The 17,438-nt window shown below is 39.5% G+C and overlaps 1 protein-coding gene across 2 annotated transcripts in view; it reads right to left on the bottom strand.

Annotated features, from left to right (window-relative positions):
• Positions 1-7,606, bottom strand: part of FUOM (fucose mutarotase) — a 37,915-nt gene extending 30,309 nt beyond the window's left edge. The window contains exons 1-3 of one of the 2 annotated variants that reach the window (XM_031956680.1): positions 7,433-7,606; positions 4,184-4,252; positions 78-148 (exon numbers count right to left, since the gene is read on the bottom strand). In XM_031956680.1, coding sequence (XP_031812540.1) covers positions 78-148; positions 4,184-4,252; positions 7,433-7,517 — 225 coding nt within the window. In that variant the 5' untranslated portion in view covers positions 7,518-7,606. The remainder of the gene's footprint in view (positions 1-77; positions 149-4,183; positions 4,253-7,432) is intronic. The other variant, XM_031956679.1, reaches the window with a different exon arrangement.
• Positions 7,607-17,438: the final 9,832 nt, after the last annotated feature.

Below are 17,438 nucleotides of genomic sequence, written 5' to 3'. Positions count from 1 at the left end.
TGGCCTCAGAAGTTCCCTGTCTTCTAAGTCATCTTGCTATCCCTATCCCTTAGCCCAAGGCCTGAAGGTAGTCTTACCGAATTTGGCTCATAAGTATCCAAGGGAAGCAGCTTCAAGATGGACTCCAGTAGCTGTGGGATACTCAAGCCTGCAAACACAAAGACAGCAAAGACAGCCTCAGTGGAGCCAGACAGTGGGGATGCAGTTTAAAATCTAAGACTATGAGCAGAGGCTTCTGGGACAGGGAAATCTGACTAGCGAAGAGGAATGATGACTTTCACTTCCTCTGAGATCTCTCCCGCCATGGCTAATAGCAATCCTTTGCAAACCTAAACTACTGCAATACTTTTCAGAGCACTCTTCCATCCAGTATCATATTAGAATATGAGAGCAACCCCGTAGGCTAGGTTAAATTTTTAAAATTTAAAAAAGCTCATTCAATTTTGGACTGTGCTGTTAGGTAGAATTCCAAAAGCCAAAGAGGTAGTGATGATGTTGCCAATGATACTCTGCCCTAGTCAAGCTTCAACTAGAATCTGGTGGTTAGCTCTCATCAGCACAAGTTAGGAAGGACACAGATAAAGGGAAGGATGTTCAGAGGAGAGCAAGCAGAAAGGTGAAGGGCCTCAAGTTTACACCACCTGAAGAATGATCAAAAGATCTTAGGATATTTTGCTTGGAACAGAAATTTGGGGAGTGGGAAGGTCAAAGGGCACAACAGAAATCCTCAAGTACTTGAAAACCCATCCTGTAAAAGAATGTTTAGATCTGCCCAAACAGGGCACATCCAAAGCAGAACTAGGAAAAGTAGGTGAAAGTTGTTAGCAGGTAAAATCATGTGCTTGATCTCAGGAATCAATTAACAAATAAGAAATACTTCTTATGTGCTCACTCTGTGCCAGGCCCTATACCAAGCACTAGAGATACAAAGAGAGGCAAAACCAAAAAACCAAAAACCAGTCCCTGCCCCCAAGGAGCTTACAATTTAATGGGAAGAACCTCCTGACAAATAGAACTGTCCCAAAGTGAGGAGATCACAGGTTTCGTCTCATTAAACAGAGGCCAGATGACAGTCACTGGTATTTTGTAATGGAAATTCTTCTCCACCAGGCAACTAAGTAGCATTGTGGATAGTATGCACAAACATGTGCTACTTAGTTGCCTGGTGGAGAAGAATATCTGTTTGACCCTGGTAAAGTAACTATCCTCTCAGCCTCAGTTTTATCATTTAAAGAATGAAAATAACAACAGTACAAAACTTTTATGAGTATCATGAGAGAATATACCTAAAGTGCAATGCAAATCTTAAAGCTCTATAAAAAAGGTGGTCATTATTCATTTGTTTTGCTTGTTTGTGCAGTGAATATATAACAGCATAACATGCTGTTAAAAGACTTAGTAGAATTCCATTTTATCATGTATTAAATTTACCTCCAGCATCCATTAAGTGCTTAATACTTGTATAAACTATGCTGAGCTCTATGTGATTCTAATTGTGGCTCTGTAGTATTTAAATTTTTTTTTTTTCTTGTTGATTGTAATATTTTCTCCTTAACCTAGAGTTTGGAGAACTTGGCTATGATAAGTTCTGATCCTGGGATCTCTTTCAGGTAGTGATTGGTAGATTTTTTTTTTCAATTTCTACTTTCCTTCTTTTTCTAAAACTTCAGGGTAATTTTTCTTTCTTATATTACTATATCAAGATTTTTTTTTATTATAGTATTCAGGTAATCTGATTATTCTTATGTTTTTTCTTCTTGATCTGTTTTCCAGATCTATTGTTTTTCTCATGTTTTTCATTCTCTTCTATTTTTTCATTTTTTAAATTTTATTTTATTATTTCTTGGTCTCCTAACTTCACTTACTTCCCCTTGTGCAATTCTAGTTTTCAAGGAGTTGTTTTCTTCCTTAAGACTTTGGATCTCTTGTATAATTGGTTGACTTTTTTGGTTTTCTTGGTTTCTCTAGTTTGATTTTTAAAACCCTTTTTAATTCTTTATCTCTTTTGGGGAGGTGACCATTTGATATTACTCTTAGGGGTAGGAGAGACTTTTTTTTTCCCTTCAGCATCCCCCTGTGAAAAGGAGTCCTGATCTTCTCTATTCCCATTGTTGTCAATTGTTTGGTTTTTTCTCCTTTGTTAGCACATTTTTACATTGGGTTATTTTGTTTTTGTTTTTGTATTAGCATCTCTAGCCCCCACTTCCCAACCCAGCTGCCCCTGGGCTTGTTGTTTGTGGTTTTAGCAGAGACAGCCTACAGGTGTTTGCCCTTCACCCTGGTAGAATATCCATCCAAGGGTCTTTTCTCAAGCATTCTTCATGTACCTTAAGAGGACTACTACAATGCCCCAACTTTTTTTTTCTTTTTGCTGCACTATATTCACCCTAAGATACTATTTTGTCTTGTTTGTGGAAGGAATCCGGGAGAGCTTGGAATTCTATGGCCTATTCTGCTATCTTTCCAGAATCCCTTCCCAGTTTGAAGCTGTCTTCATATCTGCTCATTTCCAGATATCATCTAGCTAGTCCTAGGCACTCTTCTCTAATGAATAGAGGGTATCCCTGGAGTCAATATGACTTGGGCTTAGAAGCAACCTCTTTTACATAATGACTATGTGACCCTGAATGGGTCACTTAATTTCTCAGTGCCCTCAGTGAACTCTGTAAGCCAATAAATTGAAGACAATGACCTGCACTGATATAGAGTGAGAAGACTCCTTTTATCAGTCTGCTCTGGAGAACTCAGATATTAAGCAGTAGAAGGAATTTTCTCAAACTGGATCTTACTTTCCTGATGAAATCATATTGACTAAAACCTCTGACTGAAAAACATGCATATAGAAATAGCAAAATTTTGGAAGGTCATCTTCTCAGTGCCCTGCCTCAGAATGAGATAGCAACTCAGCCAAATTGCATAGCATTTTATCTTTAGAAAGCACATATGCTTGCAAATGCTTGACATACATGAATGACCTCAACTGATCTTTGGGCTCATAGAAAATATATGAATAATATCCCTGAAATGGAATTTAGCTATTAGCTAATTTTGTATAATGCTTTAAGGTTCACAAAGCACCATACATGTTATCCCATTTGCTTTTCAAAACAATCCTGCGTGATAGGTGCTGTTTTTTTTTTTTATTATTTTTACATTTTTAACTTAGTATTTATTTTTAGCATTTTTCTTTTTAAGTTTTGAGTTCCAGATTCTCTTCCCCCTTCCTCTACATTGAGAAGGTAAGGAATATGTTAATTACACATATTAAGCTATAGGTGTGATTATTTCATTTTTACAGCTGAGGAAACTGAGGCACACAGAAATTATGTCCCTTGCCCAGAGGTACAGAGTAAATATTTGAGGCCATATTTGAACTTTGGTCTTTCTGATTCCTATTAGAATTGAAGGAGCATAACTTTAGAATTGAGAGGTATTTCAAAGGACATCTAGATGAACCCTTATTCTTTGTCTCTCTCTGTCTCTCTGTCTCTGTCTCTGTCTCTTCTGTCTCCCTGTTTCTCTCTGTCTCTCTGTCTCTTGTCTCCCTGTTTCTGTCTCTCTGTCTCTCTCTGTCTCTTGTCTCCCTGTTTCTCTCTGTCTCTCTCTCTCTCACATACACACACACACAATCCAGAGTGTTTAAACAACTTGTACAAAATCATACCAATAGTAAGTGTCAGAGCCATGGCTTGAGGTTAAGATCTTAAGTCCAGTACTCTACTGATAGCTAATAAATGGCAACTAAAACTGGAACTCACTGCTTATTTTAATATGCCACCTTTCTGAGATGCTCTAAGGTCTGTGATGCTTTGCCTATTTGATATTATTTACTCCTCACAACAAAGCTATAACTTAGATGTTACTATCATCCCCTTTTACAGATGAGGAAACTGAGGCTAAAAGAACTTGCCCAGAGATTACACAGCTACCGAGTGCCTGAAGCAGGATTTCCTGACTCCAATCCAGCCCTCTCCAGCCTTCCACAGATGTCTCTCTCTGACCCACTTCTGATACCTCATTCATTTTCTTGCACATGACTTCTAAGCATCTTAAAGAGATGAAAAACCTCCCACAGTAGTTAACAGCAAATCTGAAACCTTACCCTAAAGGATAAGGTGAATTTTTTTTTCATTTTGATCCTTGTGCATCTGGGGATGGGGTGGGAAGAAAGCAAGGGACTCACCATCTGCTCTGACTTCCACAGGGCCACACTGACATATGGAAGACGTAGGAAAATTGGCATCTGCAAGAACTGAAAAAGGCAGGAGGTGTTAAATCATCATCACCAGCCCCAACAAAAACAATAGCCAAGATCAGAGGAGCATCAGTTTAGAGCTGAAAGGAATCTTGGAGACCATTTTTCCATTTCGTAGATGAGAATACTGAGAGCCAAAAGATAATGTGTTTTGCCCAAGGTCACTTATATAGTAAATGGAAGAGTTAGTAGCTGAACACAGATCCTCAGGCCAAATCCAGCATTCTTGTCACTACCATACTGTGCAATAGCTGGCTGGTGGGTACATGACTACTGAAAGACCAAACAGAAATTAGAGGTCCCCTATGCTCAGGTCCTCTCAACCAGGAAAGACAGCAAAATAAAGGATTTGTATCAATCAGTTAATAGCAAACTAATCAAGCATTGTGCTAATCACTGGGGATATAAAATTTTTTTAAAGTTTTTTTTTTTTAATAAAATCCCTGCCATTAAAGAGTATACACTCTAACAGGAGATGTAACAAGTGCATCCAAAGGTCTATTTCATAATAGTATGAAATACTATTTAAAATAGTTATATAAAATAGTTATAAGGTAACAATATTAATAGCTAAAAGCATCAAGAAGGTTCTTCTACAAGAGGAGGAGCTTAAGCAGAGTCTTGAAGGAAACCAGAGACTCAGATCATAGTGTATTTGGGACAGCAAGAAGTCACCATGGATGACCCATAGAGTTTATTGCAAAAGTAATATGGAAGAAGATTAGGAAGGAATGAAAGAAGGAAGGAAGGACCTGGAAAGGAAGAGCTTTGAAAGCTCTTAGAGGTAAAAGCTCTTGGAGCCATTAGAGTTTATGGAGGGGATATATGGGTCGGTTCCATAACAATCCTGTGATTGAAAAATAATACTTTGGAAGATGAATGGAGGATAAACTTGTTGGGGTACCAGAATGTAGGTCAAGGTGTTGTTTCTGAAAGAATTCAGACCCAAAACATGTCCAAATCAAGCAAGGGGATTTATTTGGAGTAGCTCGGGGGCCTCTGCCTTACAGGATAGGGGCAATCCCAGCAGAGTCAGGTGAGAGTTTATAAAGAGAAGGAAAAGTAAGAAGAAAAAAGAAAAAAACAAAAACAAAACAGGAGCACTGAGCAGAGCAGGAAATTTGAAAGATTTGAGGAAATATAGCATATTTTTGGACCATCTCACAAAAGTCCCAAAGATTAGATTAATATATGTAGGAAAAGGTAAAAAACCCCTTTGTTTATGAGGTCTATGAGAAGGAAAGTGAAAGGATTATTGGGGTTGGGACAGCAGCTAAGATTCCATCAAAGTGAAGTGGGGGGAGATTTGAGGAATCAAGAACAACTATGAAGTTTCCTAGTGGGCAAAAATTAATAAGGGCCTGAACTAGTCATTGTATGAGAGGAGAGAAGATGACATATGCAAGAGACTGGAAACAGAAATAAGATTTGACAACAGATTGAATATTGGCAAAGAGTTAGAATGACTCACCAAAGTGGTCAAACTGGTTAAATGGAAGGATGGTGGTACCTTACATAGCAACAGGGAAGTTTGGAAAAGGGTGGATTTTGGAGGGGAGATAATTAAATCTGTTTTGGCCAAGCTAAATTCCATGTGTCTTGGGAGCTAAGTTTTCTGGGAAGTCAAAAGAAGGAAGATATAGCCACAGAATTAACAACAAAAAAGAACAATAACATGTAAAAGAGATGATCATTGCTATTGTTCCATTCAAAAAGCATTTTTTTTTTCTAGCCAGACACTAGGCTTTGGGAATACAAAGACAAAAATAAAACAGTCCCCACTATCTAGGAGTTTGTGCTCTCCTCCCATAAATGGGGAAGAAAAACTGATACATTAACACAAATGATTCATCTAGGACTGACTAATGCTGGAAATGCAAGGGTCATTGAAATTGCTGTACCCATTTATTAGAGCACAAACTGATGATAATAAATGTAATTAGTAACCAATGCCCAAAGTCACAGGGTGTGTCAGTGATAGAACTGGGATTGCAATCGAGCTCCTGGCCAGTGCTCTTACCTCCAGGTCTTGCTACAAGGGCCTTGGCAAGGGGGGTTTGCAAAACTTTCCCCAAACAGAGAAGAGTGAATTTTTGCAGGGGGGTACAGGGTCAATATAGCAGTCAGTTTTAAAACATTGAAATAATTGACTTGCAATAGTCAATTTAGGGTTTTGGGGTTTTTTTGGGGGGGCCATCTCACAGTCAAGTAGATCTCCTGGGGTTGATCAGCTACACAATTAAACATCAGAATAAGTGAAAATGTCCCTCTATCTACTTTATCACATATAGCTGAGGTAACCCTGGAAAATCCAGAGAGCTGGTTCCGAACATAAGCATCTTCTTGTTCTGGTCCCTGCTGATGTATGTCTCCTTAGGCCAGGAAAGCAGATATCAGGGCCCCATAGAGTTGAAAAAGACCCTTGAAACTCTGCTAACCCCACAACTTCTTCCTGCTGCATAAGCCGAAATCAATAGGAACCAGATCCCCCAAAAAGTCATAATTTCCTCGGGCTATTACCACGCCCTGCCGCGAGTGTGCTGTGACTAGGACACAGCCTGGAGAAAGGCTGGTAGGGAATTCTAGGGGCTGGTGATTGGAAAAGCTGAGCCACACTTCTGGACACCAGACATAAGGGCAGAAAAATTCTGTTTTTTGGTAAATCAAATCCTGCCTAAGATGGCCTAGGAAAGTTCAATCTTCACAGGAATCTTGCCAAGAAATTTTTATGAATGTGGATTTTCAAATCATGCGAATTGTATTTACACGGGCTGGCGTTCTTTTCTTGGGGATAGAAGAAAATGTAGAGAGGAGGAAAATCCGAGGTCGTCAGGAAACTCCTTAAGGGGCCAGACCCCCAAAGCTTTCTCTCTTTGCGGGGAATCCAACTGAGATTCAAATAGCCCGAGGCTGCTTGGCTTGCAGGCTGAAGGAAGCCTAGGGCCGGGTCACCTGACTTCCTGTCCTGGGGTCAAGCTGAGCTGTCAGGGGATCTTGGGGGGAGAGGAGGTCCCGAAGGACCGCGCTGAGGGGAGGAGGTGGCGGCGGAGTGTGGGGGTGACTGTCGGGGACTGAGAAGTGAACACTACATGGCTGGAGGGGACACCGGGAGCGTGCCCCGTCTATCCGTCCCCCAGCCTCTCGAGGCAGTCCCAGGTCGGACTTCGGGGTTCTTACCAATCTCATCTCCGTGCCCCATCTTTGCCAGGGCGAAGAGCAGCTCGGGGGAGAGCAGCTCGGGGATTCCCTTCAGCATTACCATGGTCCCGGGCCAGGTAGGGCCGACCACCTGCGGCTTGTCCACAGAGAGTGGGCAGGGACAGGCTGGGGGTGGGGACTGGGCGGACCTTCAGCAATTGAAGGGAAATGGTTTCACTTTCGGAGGGGCGGGGCGGTGAGACATTTAAAAAAAAAAAGAACCCCAATCTTCCGTACCCGGCCCTAAGTATCACCAGCCCTCACGCCTGGCTTTGCCCTTGCCCACAGGACAAAGCAAACCCCGAGTCTCTCGGGGGTCTGGAATCTGAGTCCTCCCCTGCTATCAGCAGCTGCACAGGGGCCATGCTGACGTGTAGTAAGTTCAGGTGGGATTCAAAGAATCACGGAAAGCCAGAGCTGGGAGGGGGGCCTCCAACCAGAGCGGCTCGTCCCACGCCTTGTTTGAAGAAAAAGGATCTGACGCTTAGGGATCCTTCTGCCTAAGGTCACACGGGCAATATATGTGTCAGAAGCAAGATTTGAACCTAGAACCCGGACTTCTACTCCAATTAGTCAAAACTGGAACTTCTGTGTCGCTTGCCTCCTAATCCAATTCCCTGTCCATTACTTCAGGATTTCTTTTGCAATGGCAGTCCATAGGGCTGCCCGATCCCAACCAATCCACGGAGGGGCAAATGCTTAACTTACCCTCTATCCCCTGAGTCCTGGAAATCCAGCCATGTCCCCAAATCAGTCTGACTCCCAATCCAGCGATGGCTCCTTCCCTCCCACCTGAATATTGGAGGTCTCCGAAATCTCTTGGACAAATAGAAAACTTGTAGTTTTCACCGTTACTTCAAATTTCCAAGGCAGCGCTAGGCCTTCGAGTGACAATAAATCACTTCATTTTTTCTATTTCCTCACCTATAAAATGAAGGGGTTGGACTAATTACCTTCTAAGGTCCTAACAAATCTAAATCAGAGACTGTTGCACAGATTAAAGCAAGGAAGTCTTGGTTTTCAAGTTTCACTTACATTTAATTAGGCAAGATGTAGACCAGTGGGGCCAAATCCAAATTAAAGAGTATGTGTGAGCATGGGGGAGGAAGGAAGTATCTCTAAATTTTAACAAGGATCACTGAAGGTGCAACTGATCTAAAAACTACATATTAACATTATCTAAATGCTACTGTATTTTTATTTTGTTAAATATTTCCCTTTTGTCTTAAAAGCATCATGCCCTGTATTTAATACCTCTTCTCTAGATAAGGACTAGAAATTGCCAGAAAGGTACAGATTGATTAGTACTATTAGCTGGAGTTTCCTCATGGGAAAAGTTCCCCATTCACTGAAATCACAGGATTAATAGCTTTTCCTATAATTTATGATTTCATTAGTATAAATCTTCCCTCATCCAAAACAGTTTTGAAACCAAGCTGAAGATGCAGCCAAATTGATCTTGGAATGAGCACCATCGGGTATGCTATGTCTTCATACTAGTTCACTGACCAAAGCTTGCATTCTAGCCATTACCATCGACCCAGCATGGCCTCCATGCCTTGATTATCAATCAATTAAAAAAATCACAGATTAATCAAATATCCACTAGGTACCAGGCACCATACTAGACACTTCAGACAAAAGTAGAGAGAATAAAACAAACCTGATCTTCCAACTACTTACATGGAAGTTAACAAGTACATAAAAAGATGAGACTGGAGTAGGACCTTAGTGGAAAAAATATATCTTTTATTATTCTAAAAAGCCTGAGTTTTGACTCTGCCCCTAGAAGTCTACTAGCTTCTCCAAGAGATTAAGTAAAGGAAAGCAAACTTGAAATGTTTACACACTGAGTGCAGAGAGCTGTTGTCCTTGTTCCAGGACTTTGTACCATGGGAATTCAATTTGAGATATAGCTTGTACTGATGACTGATGAGATCTTTTCCAATTCTAAATTTCTGGGATTCTGTGACTTGTTCTAGCCTGTTAAAGTAGAGGAAATCTGAGTCACTTGGCACTGGAAACCAAGCAGCAACTGGTATCTGGTATTCAGGGAAAGCCACGGCTGCTGGGCAGGAATTTTGTGAGAACGGAACCCCAGAAATAGTTGTGGGACACAACAAATTCAATTACACAAATTTAATAAGCATTTCTTACTTAATCCAACACTTCATGCTAGGGGCTGGAGGATAATGAGCTATCTCTGTCCTCAAGGAGGTTTAATCTATTTGGGCTGGTTTGACTATATATCATCAGGATAAGAATTGTGCTCCGAAAGATGCTTTTTTTTATTGCTGTTCATTTATGTCCAACTTTCATGGCCTCATCTGGGTTGTTTTTTTTTTTTTTTTTTTTTTAAACAAAGACACTGGAGTGTTTTCCATTTATCTTCCAGCTCATTTTACAAATGAGGAAACTGAAGTAAACAGAGTTAAGTGATTTGTCCAATATCATACAGCTAGTAAATATCTGAGACCTCATTTGAACTCAGGTTTGTTTTCCTAACTCCAGGTCCAGTGCTCTATCCATTTTGCCACTTAACTACAAAGTTGTGTGAGAAGTTGGGGAACAGAGTTAACCTGGAAGAAGAGAAGAAAAAAGACTTAGAATGTAAGCTCCCTGAGATCAGATATTATTTTTTCTTTGTCTTTGTATTCCCAGCACTTACCTGTATTAGGGGTTCGTGAGTTATGAGCCTTGATCCTGCCCTTCTAGGCTGAAGAAAAAAATCAGTCTGGCAAAGATTCAGGCTCCCAGACCTCTGGTAGTTTTCTATATTGATCTTTGATCATAATTGTAATATTCATTCATTTAAAAACATGAAAAGAATGAAAGAAAAGAACAAACACTCATATCCAGAGTCAATGTGCTGGCCCTGGATTTAATGGGGTCTTTTATTACACATCATCACACCTATCTAGAAGCAGGGCCCAGATCCTAGAGCACCCTATGCATGTGCTTTAGATGGAGTTTCCACTGGTCAGGAGATTCAGTCACTTGCCTACATTCTTAGAGGCAGACAGTTACAGCAGTGGACAGAACACTAGATCTGGAGAAAGGAACATCTGAATCCGAATCTAGTCTCAAACATTTACTAGCTATGTGACTGTGAGCAAGTTACTTAAGCTCTCAGCCTCAGTTTACCCATATGCAAAATGAGAATAACAATAGCACCTTCTTAGCAGTGTTGTTGTAAGGATATTATTTGCAAAGTACTTAGCAAACCATAAGGCACTATACAAATGCCAGCTATTATTTTTCAGGGATAAAATTTGAATCCCAAATCTCTGATTCTCTGCTCTTTCCACTCTATTCATGACCAACCTTTCTTCTAGTTTGTTCACCACAGTACTCTATACTTAGAACTGTTCTTATTTATCCATAAGAGTACATTGTTCAATAAGGTTGAAATCATCATCTTTCCTTCATGGGGAAAGGACAGTCTATTGCTGTCCTTTCCAGAATCTAGAGATACCTCTGCTTAAGATTTCTTCTATTATTAGTACAGCATTAGAGTGGCTTCTTCCCTTTCCTCTAACAGTAAAAGGAAATTAAAAAATAAAGCTGGAAATTGCGATTTAGAAACAAAACAAAATATAGTTAGAAATGCAACTATCAACAGCAACAACCATAAACCTTAATGATTATTTCCAGCCTTGGGAGACTTAGAATATTGCAGAGGGACACAGTACTTTCCCATTCCTAATCGCTGGCTGCCATCTTGTGGCCACATTGAATAATGGCCAACAGGAATCCTACAGAGCAACATTTCAATATAGGAAGACCTTTGAGATCCCCTCCTGCTCCAACTACTTCATTTTGTAGGTGAAGAAACGAGGGGAGATAAAGGATCCCACACACCGAACGGAGTCATTAAGAGCCAGACATGACTGAACAATAACAGGTCGAGAAACCTCTAGTCCTGCTGCTGGAATGGGGTAAATAGAAGGGAATGGCTTGGCTTGAAACCTTTGAGAGACATCTTTGCTCCAGTCAGTCTACCTTCTTGTATGTCTGGTCCCCACATTTCTATTTTCCATCCATTCTTGGACACTATCTTTTTCCTCCCCCTTATATTGCAAGTCCTTTCTTGTCTCTTTCCATTTCTGGCCCCAAAGTATCTGCCCTCTACTCACAGAAAGTAGTGTTAGGAGCTGCCCCATTGGGAACCTGTGCCCGTTCCCTCCCCTCTCCTTTCCTTGGTCCACATAGGGCATCATATCCTTACCTGAATGTACTTTACCCAAAGGAATATAAATTTCGATTGCTGAAAGCTCACAAGAAATCTTGGGATTTATAGGTTAGATTGCTTTCTTAAGAATTATGTCTTAAATCCAAATCACTGGTTCTCATTGATTGGTCAAGAATAGGTCCCAGTGCTGAGGTGAAAGACACCCCAACAATATTAGTGTTCCCAGGTGAGTGTCATGAGTATGGTGAAATAATTTGCAAACTCAATTTGTCTCCAAGTTAAGGGACAAAGATTTATTATGCTGCTAATAGCAGGCTAAGTTCCAAAAGAATTTAGCAAATAACTATAAAGAAGATGATAAATTTATGGGGAAAAGATAGAAAGATCAGGTATTTTAAGTCACTGAAATGCTAATTTTATAGTTTAGGAGTAGAACTGAGGAGTGGTCTTAGAGGTAGGGTTGAGGAGTATTGAAATCTAGAGCTCAGAGGAATTGTACCCCATTATTGAATTCTATGGCTTAGACTTGAAGCAGCTTGAAAAGGCCACGCTCTCCCATTGCACCCAGGGCCATCTCCAGTCATCCTGGTCTATATCTGGTCACTGGACCCAGATGATTCTGTAGGAGGAAGGGATGCAAGTGACCTTGCCCAGTCCTCCCTTATCAAATTCAGTTTCCATACATGCCATGGCACCCCCTTTCAGATGTCATGGCCCTCATAACAAAATATAAGCAGTTATGGTAGGCATTTGTTCCAGCATTCCCTTGTATGAGCAGAGATGCACCTTTTTTTGCTTTTTGGTCCTGTGTGTTCTTAGGATATAAATTGCTAGTAGTCAGACACATAACTGGGGTAAAGCATCTAGACTTTTGAGCCAGAGTGCCAGATTTAGAAGACATAAGAGCTAATTGGTAAAATAATTAGTTAAAAGATGGCAGGCTGGAATCCTGCCCCCAGAATTCCCTGTTCCTCAGACTTGGGGTATCCTTCTGAAGTGGAAGAACTTTAATCAGTCCCTTCTGCCTCCATTCAGAACTTTAATCAACCTGTCCTGTTTCCATTGTCACAATGTAAGTGAATCCCTAAGATTGTCTTGTTAGTATATCTGAGACAAACTCAACCTTCTCATTAGGCAGTTGCTCACTCATCATGTAACTGCTCTTCTAGACACAATTGACCATGAGTTTATTCTCAATGAGGCCCCTCTTTGGCTTCTCCCTAACACCTCCCTAATTCTTCCCTAACTCCTTAGATTCTGCCCTTACTTCCCACCTCCAACATTTTTTTTTTAGTGAGGCAATTGAGTTTAAGTGACTTGTTCAGAGTCACACAGCTAATAAGTGTCTCTGGGCATATTTGAACTCAGATCCTCCTGACTTCAGAACCAATGCTCTATTTCTTGCACCATCTAGCTGCCCCTACCCCCTCCCATCTTTAAAAGCCATTTTACTCTAAGCATCTTAATTAATCTTTTTGATTTTGCTTCTGAACCTTTTCACATTAATAAAGGGCACCTTTTGTGATGATGATAAATGTCTGTTGAGAATTCTTCACATTCTGAACTGCTGTCCCCCCCACCTTGTATTTCATAAATGTTCTTTATGTACCTGTTACTTCACTCCCGAGGAGCAGCTTTGCACTGGTGTCCCTTGGTTTGTGTCTCCCTCTACCTACTAAGAACGTGTTTCATGACATTTATCCTTAGAACAAAACCTCCTAGTTACAGATCTGATACTGGAAAAAAGGGACTAGGTGATCATGATTTAATTTTTTAATTTCATTCATTTATTTGCTTATTTTTGTGGTGATGGTAAAGAGCTGAAGAGCTAATCACCACTGTACTTGTATTTTCATGGATGTGGGGAATTCTATATGGAAATTCTACCCACATATGGGACTATTTGTTTATGACTTAGATTCTTAGAAAATGACTTGTCCATAATCACATACCTATTATTGGCACAGGCAGGACTTGAACCTAGTTATCCTATGTCAAGCTCCTGTTTTGTGTTATGATGTCACTCTTATTTTTGAGTTGTTTCAGGTAGGTCCAATTCTTCTTAGCATAGATACTGGAGTGGTCTGCCATTTCCTTCTCCAGCTTAGTTTACAGATGAGGAAACTGAGGTAAACGGGGTGCCGTGATTTGCCCAGAGTCACACAATTAGTTAGTGTCTGAGGTCAGATTTGAACTCAGGAAGATAATCTTCCTGACTCCAGACCCAGCACTCCATCAATAACTAGCTGCCTGCAGTTGTCCCTTGTGTTATTATGTATTATGCTTTTTATTGAAAACAATCACCAAGGCTGCAAGAGCTCCCTTTCCCAGGGATGACCATTCCTAGAGGCAGCAATGCGAATTAATTGAGAAATCCTCTCTCAAGCCTATTCCATCCAATGTCCTATTATGAGAGAAGAATAAATCCTTCAGGACTCACAAGTTAAGTACCTTGGAAGAGACCCAGTAATCTGACCACAGTCATTAATGCTGATGAAAAGGGCAACAGACAAAAAAGAAACTCAAAAATGTAAATGCTCATAACTCCAGGACTATAATGAATAAGAAATGAAAGCGTTTTTACCTAGCTAGAAGAGGTGATTGCTAATGGAAATATATATATATATCTATATATATATAGATATATATATATATAGATATATATATATACACACACATGTCTAAGAGGTTTGAACCTAATTAGACTTGAATACTGATTAACCACTAAAGGGACCCTAAAACCTTACTTCTTCTGGCAGATTTATTTCTCTGGTGGAGATACTTTAGAACAAAGCCTATAATCCTCAGAATTACACACTATTAACCTCCCCTGCAGTAACAGCTAGACCTTGGACAGGTTGGGACAGGTAGAAGAACAATGTACAGAGATAAGGGTAAAGTACTAGGTATAAGATATAAGGATAAGGCTTCAACATGTCTACATATACCCTCTGTTCCTTTCCTTTTGTCTCAAAGGACGAAAATAGAAAATGTCCCAATCTATGACCTGACAACCATTCCCTCTTGCCTCCTCTGGAATCTTTTCCTTCAGATATCCCCTTTCCCTCCATTATTTCCCTGTTCAGAGGAGCCTGACTTCTAATGAGGGGACGTCTAGGTCCCCTTTTCTCATATCCTTCAGCTTGGTAAACTCTCAATTCAGCATCCTTCAGGCAAATGATTTAAAATTTGGGTCTTGGGCCTTCCCAAAAAGAGAAAGGATAATTTTAAAAAATTGGTTCCCAATGTTACAAAGTCAAGCACTAAGGGAATGAGGGTCCCCCATGAATGAGAGTTCACAGGTACTGTTGCTGCCTTGAAAGTTTCCAAGTTTCCTTCTTTGTTAAATGTTTGCCTGGCTCTGGAGGGCTTTGAGTGCCAAGATATAGAAAGTAAATCTTATTTGACAGGCAATGGAAAGTCTAAAGGGACTCCCTCAACTTTCTTAAATTGCCCTATTACCAGAGATGAAATGCTGCTGAACTAAGTTAACAATAATAGTTTGCAACTGAACTCTCCTAAATGATCAGTGCCCTTGGAGCCAAGTGCACTGAAATCCTGGCTAACCCAGATTATGGGTTAACTGGGTAACTGGGACCCTTTAAGATAAATAGAACATCCTCCCTTGATGGTCCCATGTTTCCAAGCCCTCCTGCTTCCTCTCACTTCCCCTCCCCTACTGTTCCCTTCCACCTCCCATATCGATCCCATTTGGGAGGTGATTTCCTTCTACTCCTCTCATGTGACCTCCCCTTTCTGTGGTATTTCATAAAAATCAAAGGCATTGTCTGTAGGATGGACTCCTTGATATAAGAAGCTCTCACATGAATGCATCTTTATCTTGAAATAAATCAAGTAGATTTATTTATTATGTTATTTATTATAAAATATGCTATTACTATCCATATATTTTGGAGTCATGACACTTGGCTAATGGTAATTGGTGTCAGAAGTGGGATATGAGGAAAGAAAGTGACGCAGACTAATCAGAACTTTGGTGGTGGGGCTAGGTACTAGCTCAGGACTCTTTTTGTCTTTGATCTTTGTCTCTCTGTCTCTGTCTCTGTCTGTCTGTCTGTCTGTGGCCAAGTTCTGTGGTGTAAAAGGATAGATTTTTTTGGGGAAAAGGGAACCATCTATTCTCAGAACTATATTGTGGTTTGAGTGGTTATTTTTAAATAAATGCATATTCTTTTTAATTTTTAAAAAAATTAATTTTTCCACCCTCACCCCTAGAATGGCTTGTTTATTGCTTTATAGCTAGAGAAGATAATCTCACTGATTATAGAGAAACAGGTTTGGGGACTGTGCCACTGAAAGTTTCAACCCTTGCACTTTGGAATAGGACTGGCATTTAGCCCTTTCTTGGCCCCTGAAGAGAGGGAAAAAAGAAGAAAGGTTTGGGTATACCAGGAAATAACAAAAAGCTAATTGAGACTGACTGGAACATCTACTTAGATATTTGAGGAATCTAACAAATTAAAGTTAAGTACTGATCAACATAAAAATAACTTGTAAATTGGAAATTTTCTTATAAATTCTGTGAGATTTCTAACCAATTTTATAATAGAGCATGTGTTTGAATTTTAAGAATTATCTTGTTCACAGGGCAGCTAGGTGGTGCAGTGGATAGAGCAGCAGCCCTGAAGTCAGGAGGACCTGAGTTCAAATGTGGGGTCTCAGACCCGTAACACTGCCTAGCTGTGTGACCCTGGGCAAGTCATTTAACCCCAATTGCCTCCTAAGAAGGAAAAAAAAAAAAGAATTGTCTTGTTCCCTCTTTATAGAAGAGGAGTTTATTTAAGAAAGCAATGTAAAAATGCTTTGTGTTGCTTTTGTGAATAATACACTAGAATTTAATTGTTATTTGAATAAATCAAATTTTTGTAAACTAAAATTTTTTATCATTGCTAAAACATTCTAAAGGCTTTTGGAGTGCTTAGTATCTTAGTGAATGACAAAATTAGCAATACTGTAATGTTATATGAATACTCCTAGGCAATATTGAAACTTGAGAATAAAATTCTTTTGTAAATTAGCTTTGTTTAACATCAGTGTATAGTAAATTTTTCAAGAAGAACCTTGGTGAATAATTACCATTATAATAAGGAGGATATAGGTAGGTAATGAACAAAATAATGACTGTTAACAAATGGGTTTGAAAAAGTTTTTGCTTTATTCAAGCAGGAAGGTTGTGTGAAATAACGTGTTTATTTTATTGGAACTAGTAGTAATACATTTTTTTTGCAGCTTGAGTTGGAGTCAATAGAAAAAAGATTGTAGAGAACTAGTCGTATAATTAGAGTAGATTAAAACCTAATACCAGACTGCCACTTTCAGTTTCTTTGGCAGAAAATTGAATGAAAGTAATGGATCTTGTTGAAATATGTGGCATAAATAGCCTTGTGTAAAGTATAATATTAAATTATTAAGATTATAAGTTGAAATTCTACATAATGGAAAATAAATCCAGGTGTATTTGAATTGATTCTTGTCTCATTTTAAGTAAAATATGTCTGTTCTAATATGATACTTATGATAAGTCACAATGTGGTGTCTGGCATAGGACAAGTACCATATAAATATTATCTGTTATTATTTCTTTAATTGGCTATAATTGCTTTATATTTGGTAACTCTATATAGGGCTTTTAGATGTGATCAGTATACAATGTCAGTGGTGATGAATGAATGATTTTCTATGCAAGGTAATTTGGAAATGCATTCAACTGAAATGAGGTCACCTGATTGGTAATGGGTTTGTTTCAAGTTTCAGATATGTAATATTATTTAT

The sequence above is a fragment of the Sarcophilus harrisii genome, chromosome 2 (genome assembly GCF_902635505.1).
Source record: "Sarcophilus harrisii chromosome 2, mSarHar1.11, whole genome shotgun sequence".
Lineage (NCBI taxonomy): Eukaryota > Metazoa > Chordata > Mammalia > Dasyuromorphia > Dasyuridae > Sarcophilus > Sarcophilus harrisii.
The sequence above is the reverse complement of the archived record's forward strand: the minus strand, read 5'-3'. Positions and strand labels throughout refer to the sequence as shown.